This window comes from Blastomyces gilchristii, assembly GCF_000003855.2.
Source record: "Blastomyces gilchristii SLH14081 genomic scaffold supercont1.7, whole genome shotgun sequence".
In the NCBI taxonomy this organism is placed as follows: Eukaryota; Fungi; Ascomycota; class Eurotiomycetes; order Onygenales; family Ajellomycetaceae; genus Blastomyces; species Blastomyces gilchristii.
Genome location: NW_003101676.1, coordinates 658718 through 675346, shown reverse-complemented (window position 1 = coordinate 675346; position 16629 = coordinate 658718). Strand labels below are relative to the sequence as shown.

General features: G+C 44.9%; 5 protein-coding genes across 6 annotated transcripts in view; 2 read left to right on the top strand and 3 right to left on the bottom strand.

The window, feature by feature from the left end:
* Positions 1 to 1129, top strand: part of BDBG_04115 (cyclin Ccl1) — a gene marked incomplete at both ends in the record, with an annotated part of 1746 nt that extends 617 nt beyond the window's left edge. The window contains one exon of the mRNA XM_031721542.1: positions 35 to 1129. Coding sequence (XP_031578138.1) covers positions 35 to 1129 — 1095 coding nt within the window. The remainder of the gene's footprint in view (positions 1 to 34) is intronic.
* Positions 769 to 4789, bottom strand: BDBG_04114 (ABC transporter ATP-binding protein ARB1). Its single transcript, XM_002625199.2, has 4 exons — positions 4495 to 4789; positions 3597 to 4292; positions 2372 to 3513; positions 769 to 2271 (listed from the first exon to the last, which is right to left on the bottom strand). Exons 2-4 carry the CDS (start codon positions 4209 to 4211, stop codon positions 2145 to 2147), a joined length of 1884 nt encoding a protein of 627 aa, XP_002625245.1. The 5' UTR covers positions 4212 to 4292; positions 4495 to 4789; the 3' UTR covers positions 769 to 2144.
* Positions 4790 to 5523: 734 nt separating this feature from the next.
* BDBG_16968 (uncharacterized protein) lies at positions 5524 to 7329 on the bottom strand (the record flags this gene model as incomplete). The annotated part of the gene is made up of 3 exons (XM_002625198.2): positions 6980 to 7329; positions 6121 to 6343; positions 5524 to 5940 (listed from the first exon to the last, which is right to left on the bottom strand). The coding sequence occupies exons 1-3, from the start codon at positions 7234 to 7236 to the stop codon at positions 5524 to 5526; spliced, it is 897 nt and encodes a 298-aa protein (XP_002625244.2). The 5' UTR covers positions 7237 to 7329.
* Positions 7330 to 10993: 3664 nt separating this feature from the next.
* On the top strand, positions 10994 to 13496 carry BDBG_04111 (uncharacterized protein). The gene has a single exon (XM_002625196.2). The coding sequence runs from the start codon at positions 12042 to 12044 to the stop codon at positions 12972 to 12974; it is 933 nt and encodes a 310-aa protein (XP_002625242.1). The 5' UTR covers positions 10994 to 12041; the 3' UTR covers positions 12975 to 13496.
* Positions 13497 to 13959: 463 nt separating this feature from the next.
* BDBG_04110 lies at positions 13960 to 16629 on the bottom strand. 2 transcript variants are annotated; one of them, XM_002625195.2, is made up of 7 exons: positions 15866 to 16629; positions 15565 to 15793; positions 15345 to 15491; positions 15174 to 15291; positions 15033 to 15101; positions 14946 to 14972; positions 13975 to 14828 (listed from the first exon to the last, which is right to left on the bottom strand). In XM_002625195.2, exons 1-7 carry the CDS (start codon positions 16079 to 16081, stop codon positions 14342 to 14344), a joined length of 1293 nt encoding a protein of 430 aa, XP_002625241.1. In that variant the 5' UTR covers positions 16082 to 16629; the 3' UTR covers positions 13975 to 14341. The 2 variants fall into 2 exon arrangements, with proteins under 2 accessions (XP_031578137.1, XP_002625241.1); XM_031721541.1 differs by lacking the exon at positions 14946 to 14972 and having other exon boundaries at positions 13960 to 14828; positions 15033 to 15092.

Here is a 16629-nt window from a genome sequence, read left to right as displayed (position 1 = left end):
TTACCTACAAAATAACAGAATACCAAAAAAAAAGACAGCAGTTCAGCCCTTCAGTCGCTTTGGCCTTAGCGACTCCCGCAAGACCTACCACCCCAAATCCATCATGCCCTGCGCGCTCTTCCTCGCCACAAAGACAGAAAACTACTACATGTCCCTGCGTGCATTTGCAGAACACATCCCAAACTCCACGCCGGAGGATATCATCGCGCCCGAATTCCTCCTTACGCAGGGCCTCCGCTTCACCTTTGACGTCCGCCACCCTTTCCGCGGCTTGGAAGGTGGGATCATGGAACTAAACGCCATTGCGCGCGGGGAGGGCGCGCCGGGACCGCACCACCCAGAGCAAACTGCAGCTGGTCTGCAAAAGGCCATCCAATCGCTCCCGCCAGCCCCACTGCCTCCATCCTCAACGGCGGACGCGAAGCCCAGTGGTGGTGGTGGTTCTATAACCTCCCGCATCGCCAAGGCACATCACAACACCCGCGAAATCCTCCGTTCCGCCGCACAGTTGACAGACGTATATTTCCTCTACACGCCCTCTCAAATATGGCTCTCCGCCCTACTCCTAGCCGATAAACCACTAGCGGAATTCTACATCGACACAAAACTCATCCCATTATCACCACAATCCACTACCACCTCCTCCTCCTCCTCCAGCCTCTCCAGCCCTTCACAACCATCCTCACACCTCTTCACAGCCCTCCGCACCAAACTCCCCCTCATCTTCACCGCCTGCACCACAACCCTCTCCACCTACCAAACAACCCACACCCCCACAACCGCCCCTGCCACGATGAAAAACCTCAAACGCATCGGCAGGAAACTCTACCACTGCCAGAACCCCGAGAAGATAGATCTGCGCAGTTTAAACCGCACCGCGAAGCGCGAGGGGTCCTCTGCTGCTACGACGGGGGCAGGGACGCCGGCTGCGGCTGGCGAAGTTGGTGCTGGTGGTGCTGGTGCTGGTGGTGCTGCGGGTACTGGTCCTGGTGGTGAGGATGAGGCGGAACTGCAGCGGGCGGCGAAGAAGCGGAAGTTGGAGAGGGAGCGGTTTGAGAGGGAGGGGCAGAGGCTTTTTGGGGGGGATTTGATGGAGGAGAGGAAGAGGAAGGGTGGGGCGGTGGATTGATGGTGGGGCGGTAGTAGGTACTGTACATGTACATATACATTTGAGTACTCATAATTAGTACGGAGGACGGTTACCCTGTGGTGACCGGCAGGAGTGGTGTGCGTTTTTTGGGGGAAAAAGATCTGCTACACCTACCTACACTTCCGTTATCCACCTATCTACCCATGGAGTAATCGGAATAAAATCTACCATTGTGAGAGATATGGCTCCCATTTTTAATATGCTTCACGCACACTACAAAAGGGGCTTCATTGCCACCGTGCCCTGTCTGGATGGAAAGAGGAAACCGAGTGAAATGTACATACTGTATATCGTCAGAAAAATTTATACACTGTAGTATACCCATATCATAAACTGCTAATTAATATCCAATTGAATTTGCCTACTGCAAAGACCTCGTTGCTTTCTTTCTTTCTTTCTTGCGTTCATTCATTCATTTGGTCTTGTTTTTTGTTGCCCTTTTGATAGACCTATCATAAATTCATTCCTCTTCAATAGGAATATATGTAATCGCGCAAGATTTTCCTCACCCCAAACACATAAGTTGGCAAAAACAAAGGGAATTGGGGTGGGGAAGGAGGGGGCCGCCGATATAGGCGAGAAAGGTTGTTGATATGGGCAAAAATAAGTACGGAGCACGGAGTATTCTCTATATGCATTTCTCTCGCGGATTTTTTTGTTCTGTTATTTTTTTTTTCTTTTTTTTCTTTCGCAGAATAACAATTAGACTAAGAATGAAAAGTGGACGAAAAATAAATAAATAAATAAACCATGGAAATCTTTTGGGTCCAATGAACTAAAAATGAGTCTCTCTTTCGCGTGGCCGTTTGGCACAATGCTCCATAATTCAACAACAGGCTTGATTTTTTTAGAAAAAAGATGTATATGAAAAAAAAAAAAAACCAGAGCCAGCAAACCGATAGCGTATAAAACCCACTGGGCACGAATTAAAATAAGAGGGATAAAAAAAAAGCCTCCAACTTTAAAAAAGAAACAACATACAAATGAAATCTATCTAAACCTGTCCAGCGGACAACATCTTTTTTCGCAAGTGGTCCTTATACTCTCCGATGCTACCATCCCATCGGCGGACGGTCTTGTGTTCGCAGACCATGATGTCCTTGGCAATTTTGTCGAGGAGTCTATAGGAACATATTAGTGGACGGAGGTAATGACAGAAGAGAGGAAACGGGGTCAAAGGAAGCTTTTAAAATATTAAAAGGAAACGCAGAAAATACGAACCTGAAATCGTGAGAAACAACAATGACACCACCGCTGAACGCGTTGATAGCATCAGCCAGACTGTCAATGGTGGGAATATCGAGGCCGTTGGTAGGTTCATCGAGAAGCAACATGTTCGGGCCCTCAATGGCCAGTAGCGCGAAGACGATTCTGCTTTTTTGGCCCTCCGAGAGAGTTCCCATGAGGGCGGTTTGTGCATCACCGCTCAACCCGTACCGACCCAGCTGCTGGCGCCAGTATTGGTAATCTTGACTCTTCTCCGGGTATTTGTCGCGGACGAATTCGAGGGCGGATTTTGTGAGGTCGAGCTGCTCTGCAGAGTGCTGACTGTACATTCCGAGCTTCAAGTGGGTGTGCCGTGAGACTCTGCCGCCGGTGGGGCTGAGTTTGCCCGTCATGATGCGGAGGAGGGTTGATTTTCCAACACCGTTTGGCCCGACAAGGGCGGTTCTGGAGTCCATATCGACACCGAAGTCGAGGTTCTCGTACAGGTTATCTTCTGGCTTTCCGCTGTAGGAGAATGTGACGTCATCAAATGAGAGGACTGGGGGCGGGAGCTTCTCAACATCTGCGAAACGGAATGTGAAGACCTTATCCGGGACGACAGGCTGGATGAAGCCGTCTGCCTCCATTTTGTCGAGGATCTTCTGGCGGGATTTGGCTTGTCGGACAAGGTTGGCATAGGTACCGGCGGACGCGATGAACTTCTTGATGTGGGCAATTTCTTCTTGTTGCTTGTGGTACGCCTTCATCTGATTGACTTCCTGGTCGTGGCGGACCTTGTGGTAAACGTCGTAGTTGCCACCATAGTAGATCAGCTTGCTCTGACGCATGTCAATCATGTTGGTGCAAACTCCGTTCAAGAAGTCCATGCTGTGGGAAACGAGGACGAGAGTGCGGTCCCATTTCTTGAGGTATTCTTCCAACCACACGCAAGCTTCGAGGTCCAGATGGGCCGTTGGGTCGTCGAGGAGGAGTAGAGAGGGTTTGACGAAAAGAGCCTTGGCCAGGGCCACTCGCATTCTCCATCCACCGGACATATCCTTCGTCTTCTTTTTAATGGTATACTTATTGAAACCCAGGCCAGTTAAAATAAGGGATGCTCTCGTTTGGAAAGTCGAAGGGTCCATGGTTTCCATACGCTAAAAAAAAGAGATGTTAGCATTCACAGTTGGAAATAGGAAAAATGGGTTAAAAAGCGGGTGGCGATGCTGCAACTACACACCTCGTATAGATCTTCTAGGATAGGGCTCTCCGGGCCATCCTTTTCCAATATCTCCTCTGCTAATTTATCTAATCTCTCCATTTCGTTCTCTGCCTCCTTGACAACCCACTCAAGGGCTCCTAGGTCACTAGGTGGCGCACCCTCGTTTAGTAGATAGATGTCGACGTGTTCGGGGATGGGGAACTCTCGCTTATCAATAGCCTTCATCAGTGTCGACTTTCCGCAACCGTTCTCGCCTAAGAGGCCGTATCGTCGGCCATAGGTGAGCTCGAGGATTGCATCGGTAATAAGTACCCGGCCGTGGAACACGAGGGAGACGGAGTTAATCTTGACGTCACGGCTGGAGGGAAGAGACGCAAGGACACCAGTGGTTACACGATCCGACAAGCCAAATTTATCCATCTGGGAGGTCAATTTCTTGACATCGGACAACTTGGAGGCGGAGGTTGCCGACTCTTCGGGGACAAATTCTTCTTCCCCGTTCACGGATGAGGCTCGAGATGCGTTTTTCGAGTTGACTCTGGATGACAGTCTCGATGTGGCGGACTTCTTCTTGTCATCTTTTCCGTCCGCAGCACGCTTTGCCTGACGAGCAGCCTTCGATGCCGATACCATTTTTGCGATTGTGTTCTTTTTTGCTTCTTCTTCGCGTTGTACTCGAATTAAAACCAAAGTATTAATAATTCCTGATTTTCTCTTCAAAATTAAGAAAAATATAAAACGGCGATCAATATCGTTAGCGAATATGCCTAACTGTGCTCGATGGAAATGGATCGAAATTATATTAAAGAAAAATGTATGACAATCTATGTCGATACTGAGAAGGGGCGGCGAAGGAAAAAAAAAAAAAAAAAAAAAAAAGAATTAATGGAAAAAGACAGGGAGGGGGAGTGCACACATAGCGGGGTCTTGGCCTTATCGATAGAAAAAAGCCCTAATAGTGGGATGAACAAACAAGGTCCCCGAGAAGTCTAGTTTTAACACAAAAACAAATATAGATGACTTTTGAGTAAAACAGGAGGAGGCAGTCTCTTTAATAGGATGGAAAAGGAGACTGATATGTGTATGTCCGGAAGGAAACTCGTTAGCAGAAAAAGAAGGAAAAAGGGAGAGTGTTTGGGCGCAGACAAGACTTGTTGACGTTGAAGTCGAAGTCGGAGTTGATACAGAAAAAAAAAAAGGTTGAAATTTCGAGGAATGACGTGGCTTAGGTAAGACGCCACTGCGCAGCTTGGCGTTTTGAGCCGCGGAACATGCACGTGATACTGTCAGTCACGTGTGGTTCGAGCTTGGCAGGTGGACATTGGCAGCGCTTGCGGGTCGTGTTGACGTCGGTTGTGTGAGCCTGTCTCTGAATTCGACCCTGATAGCCCTGCTGGATGGCGGAAATCGAAAGGCAAAGTGAGACGGCTACGATTGGGGTGAGGCTTGTTGCGGAAGGGAACTGTGGAACATCAAATACGTGCATTCACATGCACAGGTGCGGAGGCTACATGTAGGCACTGGGGTTGCGGGCCACTACTCTGGTCTTGATTCAAAGCCAGGTATGAATTCACATTCATATTCACTGGGACCTGAATTAGCTAATGATTCTGCCGAAGGAAATGGTAATATACTCCTAAATTCGAATAGTCAGGGACCCTAGATAAACCCCATTGATCGCAAGACTTTTGAAGGTCGTAAATCATTCCATTTATTATTCTATATAGGCTTTGTTGACAGAGAGCTCTAACCGTTTTATTCGTCTATATCCGTTTACTCAACAGGTCTAAACATTGAACTTCTTTGGGTGAAAGGACAAGGCCATCCGATATTATCACCTGCCCACCTCGTATCACTATCAACTGGTCCTGTTTTGACATCTGTCGTATCATTATCGCACTCCCTGTCGGCGTGCGTTCATCGTCATCGGAAGATGCCATTTCCTCTAGGTCCTTCTCTGGCTCTCGGCTGGACGAAGATTTTCCGGCGTCCACCAGTACAAGGGGAACCTCCTTTGGATGTTGTTTAGCAGAAGGGCTGTGGCCAGAATAAGCGAAGAACTAAGCATCACAAGAGGAATGAGCAGCCATCCCAGGCGTCTGGTTCCCGGATCTATGCATGCCATCAACGCAGTGGCTCCGGCAGGTGGATGTATCGTTTTGCTGAATATCATGGCCGCAACAGCGACTGCACATGCCACCGGCCCACCAAGCCAGAACCAAGATTCTGCATGAGGATGCAAGGCAAACAATTTCGCGATCCCGGCCCCTATGACTGATGCGATTATTTGGCCTAGAAAAGCATTTCGAGGTTGTGCGAGTGGGGAATCTATGGAGCAGTATTCAAGTACGGCAGTAGCACCCTGTTGATAAACTGGTTAACACTTCACTATTGACAAAGCAAGCAAGAGATCAAACAAAGAAATCAAATCAAGAGGGAATATGACAGCGTCTTTTGCCCGAACCAATGGGTACTATGAAAGGATCTGGAATGGGACTAGAAGGACAATTCTTGATGTTATTCGGACGGGTCGTCGACTCACGAAGCTGCTAATCATGGTAAAAGAACCATGTGCTTGGAAACGGGGAATATTTTTTGTTACTGCAGCAACAATGGCCAGCCCGCAGAACACACCAACAATGGACCAGAGCATGACCAGAACATTGCCGGGTTTTTTTGGTGGTTGTGTCCTATGACCTAAGAAATGGGCCACCGGGCGGGGTATAAGATGCCATCGAGGATAGGGAACATAACGATTGAGAAGCCTGTCAATATCCAGGTCACAATCGTACAAGCCGGGCATCGGTATATCCAGTCTTCAGAATGAGTGGAAGCGTTGAGATGATTAAAAGAGAGTAGAAGAGAATCATTCAAGGAGAAGGAAGAAAAAAATATAAGGAAAAAATACGGAAAGACGGCATGAAAGTCCCGGATCACCATGCAACTGTTGGGGAGGGGTCAAACAGTTTCTATATATATATAGAGTCTATGGGAACTCGAGGAGGGGAAGATGAGACAGAATAGAAAAAAAAAAAAAAAAAAAGATAAAAATGCCTAGGGCGTGAAGCCGTTGAGCTGAGTCAGAACGATAATAGAACGATAACTACAGGCCGCCTCAGCACCAGCGGATTACGACATGACATGCCGGATTTGAAGATTCACGGTCAACATAATAATAGCGGGTGAAAAAATTTCCCCCCTCTGACATGTTTATTCCGCTTGGTTCGATGGGCGGTTTCTCCGCGGATTGCACGGTGCAACGGCAGTGTCAGGAAAGACTGAAATAATAATAATAATCCTCTGGCCCCAGGCAACGGGGGACCCATTCTTTTTTGCTTGTGTTTTTTGCGGCAGCTTGGTGATTTTCTCATGGCCATTTGGGGCAGAAGAGACCGCCGTACCTGCCAAGCTTCGGAGGGTGGCGTCGCGTGAGTCCCGTGACCTGGAACATCCCAGCCATTGCTTCAAATCCGCCAACCAGAGCGCGTTGATTGGGTTCGTTCGGCCCGCGGTCGGTCGAAGACCGCAAATAGTCTAGCGGTGTTGTCGCCATCGTGGCCAGACACAGGCGAAGACGACGTGATTCTCGCCCAGCTTCGTCCGTATTACCAATGCCGGAACCATTCTGCGGCTGGCAAACCTTCCGAATTGCGTGCATTGTCAGAGCTGAGAGATATCGCACAGGCAAAACTACAGCCTACAGGAGTGGAAGGTATACTGCCACATATGCTTGTCAATATGTAACAGAAACAGATAACGCCCAAAGATATCGGATTTATCGCCTTCTATCCGGTTCTCTCGGATGTTCGGTTGATATCCGCCCTTCAAAAGATAGAACATCACGTGATATAAATATTTTTGCAGGTTTCCCTTTCTTGGCTCCAGCCGCCAGAGCTTGAGTTTGTGCAACTTTTTCCAGATTCAAGCTTTTTATTTCACCGGCTGTGTTGTTCAGGTCAGTGCAACCGGAACTCGGATGGTGAAACTGATTGAGGGAGCTGGGAAAAATTGGATTACACAGTGATATACTCCACGCATGGTTTTGCCCAAATGAATAACTGTAATCCGATGACCTACATATATCGCTGCTATCTCAAGCGGACGATGAAGACTCTTTGGAAGTCTAGGTTTGAGATTAGATAGGTGCAGCCATGACGCAAATGCTCATCCCCCGGGTGTTTGTTCGTTTTCCTCATTTTTCCTCATTTCTCCCGTGTTTCCTCGGGCAAGACGGAATAATGAACTTTGAGATCTATGGTTGCAAGGCACCTTGAACGAAGATATCTATCTAGACTTGCGGAAAATAAGTTTCTTGAACTTTCAGCCCATTTTATAATGTTGGATATGCCAATAGCTGCTGTATATCGTGACACTCCTCTCCGTTAGTTATTATATAGTTTTCTTTTTGCTTTTTTCCTTTTGGGAGGGTGGGGTTGGGTTGGGGCGGGGAGGATCATTGTCACAAATCATTTCTTCTATTGAGATATAGTCTGATCCTCTCTTAGCTGTTTACAAACGCTGAGCTGGTCAGCTCGCCTCTGATGCAGTATCGTTATCTTCTGTACACATGTAACCCTCGTTATTCATTGTTTAACGCGTTTATAAAGTCCTGCCTGCTTGATTCTTCTTGAGCCCTGTTTTGTCGGTGGGTCAATCTCATGGTCCTCAAGCTAGCAACCAGCACCACCAAACTCGACACAACATGTCCATCACAGATGTGAAAACATTGAGATTGAGACATGGGTTTCTCCGGTTCGTCACGGCAGTAATAGAACCACCACCCAGATACGTTCAACTGTGCGAGAATGTTGATAGCAGGCTTCTATCTAGCGGTCTGTGAGATTTTGTAAAGCACGATTCGTCATTTCTCATACGTGGTGAATAAGGGTCTCTAACATCATGGCAAGCTGACCGCTTGATGGGTGAGAGAACTGTGCAACAAGCGAAGGAAAATTCAGCTCTGTTTCTCCCGATTATCGCAAACAGAGCCAAAGCGCCTCCCATGTGAAGTTCACGAATCATGCTCTCTCGCTCACTAACTCAATATCGAAGTGTGGACGACATTGCATACCCCTCCGGTCTAACTACGGCAGCCTATAGTGACATTTTGGTCAAATACGTATTTTATATAGTAGTGTTGATGATACTGATTGCATTAATACGCTGCGTAATCAAGGTCTTCTCATTGGAGGTTATGAAATAACCGTGCCATGCTTACTCACTCTCTGTAGTGAGTGCGCCACAGTGTATGGAAAATCACATCATAAAGAAAATATTTTCAATATCTTCATTCTTCATCTTCAAATAATCATCATTAATTATAACCATGTCTAAATCTTCTAATTACACTGAGAAGCAGTTGTAAAGAGCTGTTGACATGTATAAAAGCAATTTAAAATTAAAAATCATATCTCTGTTATGAGAATTCAAAGTCTTATATATCATCTTGTATGAGAGAATCAATGAGAAGAAATCAAGAACTATAAGAATTTCACTGAATTGAGCATTGAATGACAGTTAGAAAGAGACAATTAAGATATAAATTCATCAATTAAATATTAATTTTTATTCACTCATCATTGAGTATATCAAAGCTGCTGTGAACTGTATATTAAGACAGTATTATATAGATTCAGAGACTGCATCTCTCACAGTAAGTAAGATATAAATATATTAATTTATCAAACATCTGTCAGATTATAAATGAGTTAAGCAAAAACTCATGAATTTAAAATAAGTGTCTTATAAGAATATAAGCTTCATTATTAACTGATTTAATTAATATAAAGCTGTCTTTAATTAATATTAATTTTTTCACTGTGATATCTACAACTTTGATGAGATTGAATTTCAAGAAGAAGAAGAATATGAATAGTAAGTTATAACTATCTTTAAAGACATAAATTCTATTATACAGTTATCATACTTCTGTGAGTTAATAACAGTGATAAAGTATGTCAGTGCAGATAGTACAGTATTGAATTCATTAATTATAATAAAATTGAAGATTTATTTAGAGAATTAATATACATACTTCAACTTATCTAATAACTATACTATTACTATATCTGAGTCTGACTTTATAAATAATGAGATTGAATTTAAATGAATCAAGCAGTTTAATAAGATGATAAAAAAGTGTCAAATGAGCAGTCATCAACTGCTATTAATAAATAATTATAATTCTCATCTTATAGAAGAATTTATTCAATACTGTGATCTCTATAAGATTATTCTATTTGAATTCTTATCTTATATAAGTTATATTCTACAATCTCTTGATAATGTATCTTTTCAGCAGTATAAGCATTATTATATAAAGACAGTTAATGAGACTGCTTGCTACAGATATAAGCAGTATAATGATAGATAATTTCTTACTAATCTGAAGAGCATCTGACTGCAAGTATTCAAACCTAGTACTGTGAGAGCTGGCTTTACTAACTGTGAAATATATTCAGTTAATTATGATATAATTCTCAATTAATTGAGATCTCTTATCATTGATAATGTCTCAGATCTCAACATATACAATGATGATAATAATGTATGTAATCACTTTATCTCATCATCTGCAGATTAATTATCAACTGTCTTCTTATAATTAATCTTCTCAGAGATGATTATAAAACTATGTCATTAAATTAATACAGCAGTCAAGACCTTAGAAGATGTGAAGAATACTCTTATATCTGATTTGATAAGACAGTTGAACAAGATCTTCAAGAGTAGCATGATTCAGGCAGAATTGAATATACACTGTGAGAGTGAACTTGTAAATTATTATCAAGTAAATAGACATCAGATCATTAAATTCTTCTGCAGACAGATGCAAGTAGGTGAAGTTCTCACTATTAAGAATGTCAATCACAAGATTGCAATCTGTAGAGCAGATGAGATGAAAAAGACATTTAATAAGACTCTTTAATCAATTGAAATCAAATCTATAAAATCTACAGTCACTCAATCATAATAAGATAATTCTATAGAATCTCAACTTACAGTGGATTCTACACCTTCTAATGAGTATATAGATAATCTTTATATTATAGATAGATGTGGTGATGATTATTAATTAATTTTTGAAGATTACTATATTCAAAATATTTTCTTTATGGTGTGGTTTTCTGTACACTGTGGTGCACTCACTACAGAGAGTGAGTAAGCATGGCACAGTTAGAGCCTTACATTGAAAGATGGCTCTAGACCTAAGGGGCCTACTAGATACCCAGAGAGTCTCTATATCCTGGAGTCTCTATCCCCAAGCCCTCTATACTCAGGGATCTCTATACCTGTGGGTCTCTCTATACCGAGTACACGGATTCTATATAGGCTGCCAGACTAACCCACTCAGTCTGGATATGAATAAGCCAATTAACTATCCGCTCGGAAATCAGTTTTTCGAACAGAGGATGCGTGAACTGAAGGATTTTGAAGAACCCGTCGCTTAGGCTAGCCGTTGGCCCCTAATTTCAGGCCCGAAAAACGGTTGTGGGGGCCCAGATAAAGAAGAAGCTTTGCACGATTTGGAAGCGCTGAAGTTTTCTCCTTCGTGAGAACCTTATCATGTGAGGACAAAGATCCTTTGCCAAATGGAAGCTCTAGGAGTCTAGGGACGGGAACAGAGCTTAGCGGAATTAGTCCAAGAATTCGTCTCGTATTCAGATGCCGCCTTAAAAGTCTTGGAAATAATTAGGCGCAATCCTTCCGGCAAGTGAGATAAATCCCACAGGAATGAGGCTGATGCCAGGATCCGTCGTTGGTAAACGCGTCTCTTCCCACAGCAGTGCCATCCATGGCTTCAAAAGACATCCGAAGAGGGTGCTGGATGATGGAGACGTCGTGAACTGTGACGGTCCTACAAGCAGATGAGAAAGTTATCTATAATTCAAGATCCCTCAGGTTTTGAGCGAAGGATGAGCCTACAGAGTACGCTGAGGAAATGGTTGGTGATCCGCAAGACAAGAGGCAGAGATCCACTAGTGAGAGTGTCAAGCGATTTAAACCTGCAGGTCTAATCCGTGAGATATCGTTCAAATGGTCCCTGAAAGCCCCTGGTTCCTGCTCCATCCTTCCCCATTTTCCCCTTCTTGTGAACCTAAGCCCCTTCAAGAGTGAAAATCGAGGCGGGCTACGGCAAATCATCCTTCGTCGAGACTCTACAAGGCCCGACTCTTTGTTGGCCTAAAGATGGCGCGCTATGTGCGCAGACTAACCGGTTGCATTTGGGCAACGGGCGCCCTCAATTTTTTATTTTTTATTTTTAAAAAGGAGCCTTCGTCTGTGTTGACATGTCGAGCATATCGCAGCTCTCTTGACTTTTCTTGCGCATCACCGGGAAAGGCCCTTTTAGATTCCCCCGCGCAATTTAACATACACAATCCGATATTTTCCACTTTTCCAAACGATCGCCCGAAAGATTAGTTGGGAGCTGGGAAGACGGTGAAAAAAGGAAATTATAAAATGGGTCAAAAAACCCCAATCGTCTCTCTTTTCCTCCTCCTCCTCCTCCTGCTGTCTCTCACTGTTTCCGCCGCCGACAACATCACAGATAACACCTCATGCCCCCCAAACGAAGACATCGTGTACTCCCCCTTCAAACCATGGTTCCACTTCTACAGCGGCAGCAACCAACTCTGCTGGATCACATCTATATGCGCACTTGAATCTGCCGACGAGGCGCGCAAACAGCAATTTGGCGCCACTGCGCTAATCATGGGTTTAATCCCACTGACGTTCAAGGACGTCGCTTGGCCTGAGCGACGAATTGCACTCGTGTCCGCTCCCTTGCCCTTTGCTGCCGCGGTCATCGTTCGCGCTCTGGGACTTGAGCCGACGGTCGTAGGTGATCTTGACGGCGTTCATGTGCAGAGATACCTACAGTGGATGGAAGGGGCCATGTTCGCCAATGTCGGGTTGCGCCCGAGCATTTGGACGACTGTCCGCGTGGCCGCTAGCTTTTTGCTTCTGGTGGTATCGTATGGGGTGTTGGCAGTTGTGGAAATATACTCCAAGCGCAGCTCGCTGGGCTGTCCATACCCCGTGTTTGCAGTTACTTGGTGCATCGCTGGTGTATTCCCGGCATTTGTACATGCCTTGTTTGCGATGCGACGGACACAGGTGAAGGGCGGGTCTGATTCGTTGACAACTGGTAGTGTCTCCGCGGTACAAGGTGCAGATGAAGCTTGGCCTGTCCAACTGGCTTGGGGCATCTACTATGTCGCCGGTACCCTTGTATTCACGTCGATAATGGCGGTGACAGTTGTCGAGCTTACCGTGTGGGTGTTTGTGCAGACTGCAGTGACGGCGGCTAGCAAGGTGTTTGCTCTATATCTGTGCCTGTTGCTGCGGAACCCCGACGCTGCCGCACGCCAAATCCGGAGTGATGAAGAGTGATTTTGGGTCAGCCTATTGAGGTTAGAGGCTGCAAGATCACACTGAATCTTGGCGAGCAGGGAAGATTCAACTGTGCAACCTTGGATCGTATATTGTGGAAGCACCAAGTACTCTTCATGAATGCCCTCTGTCCTCGTCTTAAATCAACATCCGGCCGTTCGACCCTTATGAGACCCGACACATATACACGCCATTTCTCTTGTTCAAATTTTAGCATTTATTTTATTTAGGAGGGGGATACCGGAGTTCTATTTTGTGTACCTGATGACGAGATGGTTGTTTTGAGATTAAGCTTGTTGCCAGTCTACTTGTTCTTCTATTCAAACTCGACCACACCTTTTCGCCTTTCAATGTCACTTGAGCTTTTACGCGTGGCAAACGATAGATACATAGCTATCCTTGTAATTAAATGATTACTTACTTCGTAAATCCCTTTTTGTGAAGAGTTTGTAGAAAACACTCCTGCTGCTACGCTCCTATGTCTGAACCAGAGAACACAAGTCAACCAACACTCATTTCGTTCTTATATGCAACCCATGAGCTATTTGCTATAATCTATTGATATACAAGGAAGAGATGACCTGAACAAACGGGCTAGAAAGAGCCATCAGGCAACGATTTTCCGCCCTCTTGCTCATGAGTTTTTAGGCCTTCATACCAATCAAGATCGAGGCTGGACACAAAAAAAACGTTAAAGAACAGGAAGGGCGCAAGATAGCAAGACAGTTAAAGAAAGGGATATATCCATGGGTGCACTGGTAATGTAAGTGTGAATAAAATGCATATCAAATGATTTATCCAGAAGGTATTGAACTCGTCCACTAGGTGATGACTTCGGTCGGTTCCAGTGTTGTTGATTGGGGTCGAAATAGGGCCCTTTTTTAGAGTTTTTTAAGGTTAGGTAAAGTGTTTTATAGCTCCCGGACACGATCCTAGGTTTCGCCCAGGCTTGGCCCCGCCCCAACCAGTTCAACTTGAGGTATGGACTTAAGCTGTGTCACTTAGCCCGAGGCGTGATATATTGAGATACCTATCTCATTTTCTTAATTCAACCTAAATGTACTGATTTTACGCTCTTTGGTATATGTTTTGGTGCCATGGCTTACATATAATCCACAAGACCGACAAAGGAAGTCAAAATTGCAGAACAAGGTATACAAGCTGCATATTTATATACATATAGATACATACAGACGTGAATGCACCTAGCATATGTGCAAGATTTGTTATAGAAAGAGGAAGAAAGCGGCAAACATAAGAGAGTCTGGACTGCGTATACCACCGCTCAGGAACCCCGTACATGCGTACACGAAGCGCCGACCCATTCCATTCCCAAAACATCGATTCATCAAAGAGACATTCCATCATCAGCTAACAGATCGAATTTCCGCACTTGCACTATCAACATCTCCTTCGTCAATACCTCTTTTATTCCCATCTGCCGTGTGTATAAATACATCAGTAGTTCTCATTATGGCTGGAAACCCCGACGGTGCACCAGCAAGGATAGCATCTCGCTGGCTACTGTTTTTAGAACTAGAGAGTCTTGAGGCGCTAACTTCGACTTTATAATGGCTTGAGGGATATCTAGTGATATGCTGTTGTTCCGGGTCGGAGTGCTCGGTGGTAACACTACTGGCGTTGTGACGATAGAGGGTTGATCGGCTAAGTCTTCGCAATGGAGTTGGACCCATTGGAATAGGGTTGCAGGCTGAACTGTGTTCCTGCGTGTCGGGGTTGTTTGTCGGCCATTTAGGTGTCTTAAATGTCTTGCTTATAAACGTGGCGATGATTGTGAACATTGGGTTCAGAGTGGGTAGAGAAGCCGCTAGAATTCCAATTTGAAGTTCGATGCTGGAAGGAGAAAAATGGTTGATTAGCTTGGTTATCTGTTACCCTTTTGAGTTATTTGCAAGAGAAGTAACGGTAAGGAGCGGCTTTGGAGTACAGATGTTGTAAGGCTGATCATACTTAGTCCAAAGGGTGTAATCGCTTTCGCTAATGGCCTCTCAGCTATGCTTTTCTCCAGAGTAAGGGGAGGGCGTAGCATTAACTTACCGCCACGAACTGGGAGTCGTGAGCACATGAGCTCGACGAACAATTTTTATAATGGCAGCGCTGCATGCTCTGCATCGAGAAAATTAGAGTTCCAGAGGCACCGAAAGTCGTGGCCAGTGAAGCGGACGATATTTTACTTACATATATGCAAGAGCAACGATTCCCACCAACGCCACTCGGGAATATCTGCTGGCATTTGAATCGTAGTAGAGGGGAAGAGGTAAGGTCGATAATATAAGATCGATTATAGCGTTCATAGCTGTTGTGAAATTAGCCCCGAAGACCTTTCATGAGTTTTTGAATATTACATACAATCAGTGGCCAGGCCGATGGTAACGTAGGATTTAAGTGAAAGACAATGGGAACTGGATTCTATGCCGGCATTCCAGAGGGCAGCAGCTGGAACGCATTGGAAAATAGCCATGCCTGTCGTAAATATCGTGAAGGCTAGGACGAACACTTGACCAAGATTTAGTTAGCTACCTCTTTCTATACATATTCCGATAAATAACCCTGAGGTTGTAATACTCACCAATCATCCCTTTAGTTGAATTCCGAATCTTGACTCCGCTTGTTGTCCGAAGTATAAAATAGCCGAAAGATATTTTCACGGCGTTGATTCCAAGCAGGTCAAATATTCCATGGATGTATCCTATTTTCGCCAAATATTCGCGGTTTTCAGAGCTAAGGAACAAAATATAGCGCCCCAAGCCATTGTACGACTCTGCTATGAAGCAAGCGAGGACGATAATCGAACATATCTGAATCAGGATGTTAGTGAGCCGACCCGAACATTAACATGTTTGTTGAGTAGGGATGGGTTTGAGTCTCACTGTGGCAAACACTATGAGATAGTCATCATGCCAGAAATGCCTCTCTATCCGGCCTCGGCAGTAACATCGCAATACCACTACAAGGATAGATAACACAGCAAGACACCCCGATAGACCGAGAATCAAAGGTGCACGACCTTCATCCACGGGCGGATATACTGACGAGATATTAGTTACCCCGGTATCATTTTCGACCGTGAGTGTTAGCAACGCCATTATATCGTCCAATACCACATCCTCGAAGTGATATTCCCACTTGAAAAAAGCAAGGTACCATTTTGGTGATTATTTGATGAAGAAGAAAACGGCCAGGAATTTGGCCGTTCTTCTGGTGTCCTTATGAGAACCAAGCAGGTTAAAAAGCGTTTGTCCCACGCGATCCCGCCTGCATTGGAGGCGATGGCTCTCGAGGACCATCCTGCAAAGAAAGAGTGCCACAGTCCTTTGTTGGTGTAGATCACCTTCCCGCCAACTAATCAGGGACCTCCATTTCCATCAAGTTTCCAGCAGAACGTGGGAACGCGAATGGCAGGAATGTCCTCTGAAAAGGGTGTGACATCCAGCCAGTTTGATCACAGAACGTGGCTGTTTGCCTTTCTCTGAACTGAACTCGAAGACAAGCAGCATGGCAGCAGTTGAGAGAATCGTATCGACAATTTTCTTCCACAATCCACGTGGAATGTAGCAACGATTGCATGATCCCTTTCTGTGCTTCAGCTTTCAACCCATTTCCTGGTGAACGGAAATGCAAGAGAACCTTGGGT

What these genes read in the sequence shown, in the direction of transcription:
- BDBG_04114 (XM_002625199.2), bottom strand. Translation starts at nt 4,211, where the DNA reads ATGGTATCGGCATCGAAGGCTGCTCGTCAGGCAAAGCGTGCTGCGGAC. An exon ending in TCCTAGAAGATCTATACGAG is followed by an intron (nt 3,514 to 3,596) that starts GTGTGTAGTTGC and finishes TCTTTTTTTTAG; the next exon opens with CGTATGGAAACCATGGACCC. An exon ending in GTTGTTTCTCACGATTTCAG is followed by an intron (nt 2,272 to 2,371) that starts GTTCGTATTTTC and finishes ATGTTCCTATAG; the next exon opens with ACTCCTCGACAAAATTGCCA.
- BDBG_04110 (XM_002625195.2), bottom strand. Translation starts at nt 16,081, where the DNA reads ATGGCGTTGCTAACACTCACGGTCGAAAATGATACCGGGGTAACTAAT. An exon ending in TTCAACTAAAGGGATGATTG is followed by an intron (nt 15,492 to 15,564) that starts GTGAGTATTACA and finishes ATCTTGGTCAAG; the next exon opens with TGTTCGTCCTAGCCTTCACG. An exon ending in ATCGTTGCTCTTGCATATAT is followed by an intron (nt 15,102 to 15,173) that starts GTAAGTAAAATA and finishes TTCTCGATGCAG; the next exon opens with AGCATGCAGCGCTGCCATTA.
- BDBG_04111 (XM_002625196.2), top strand. Translation starts at nt 12,042, where the DNA reads ATGGGTCAAAAAACCCCAATCGTCTCTCTTTTCCTCCTCCTCCTCCTC.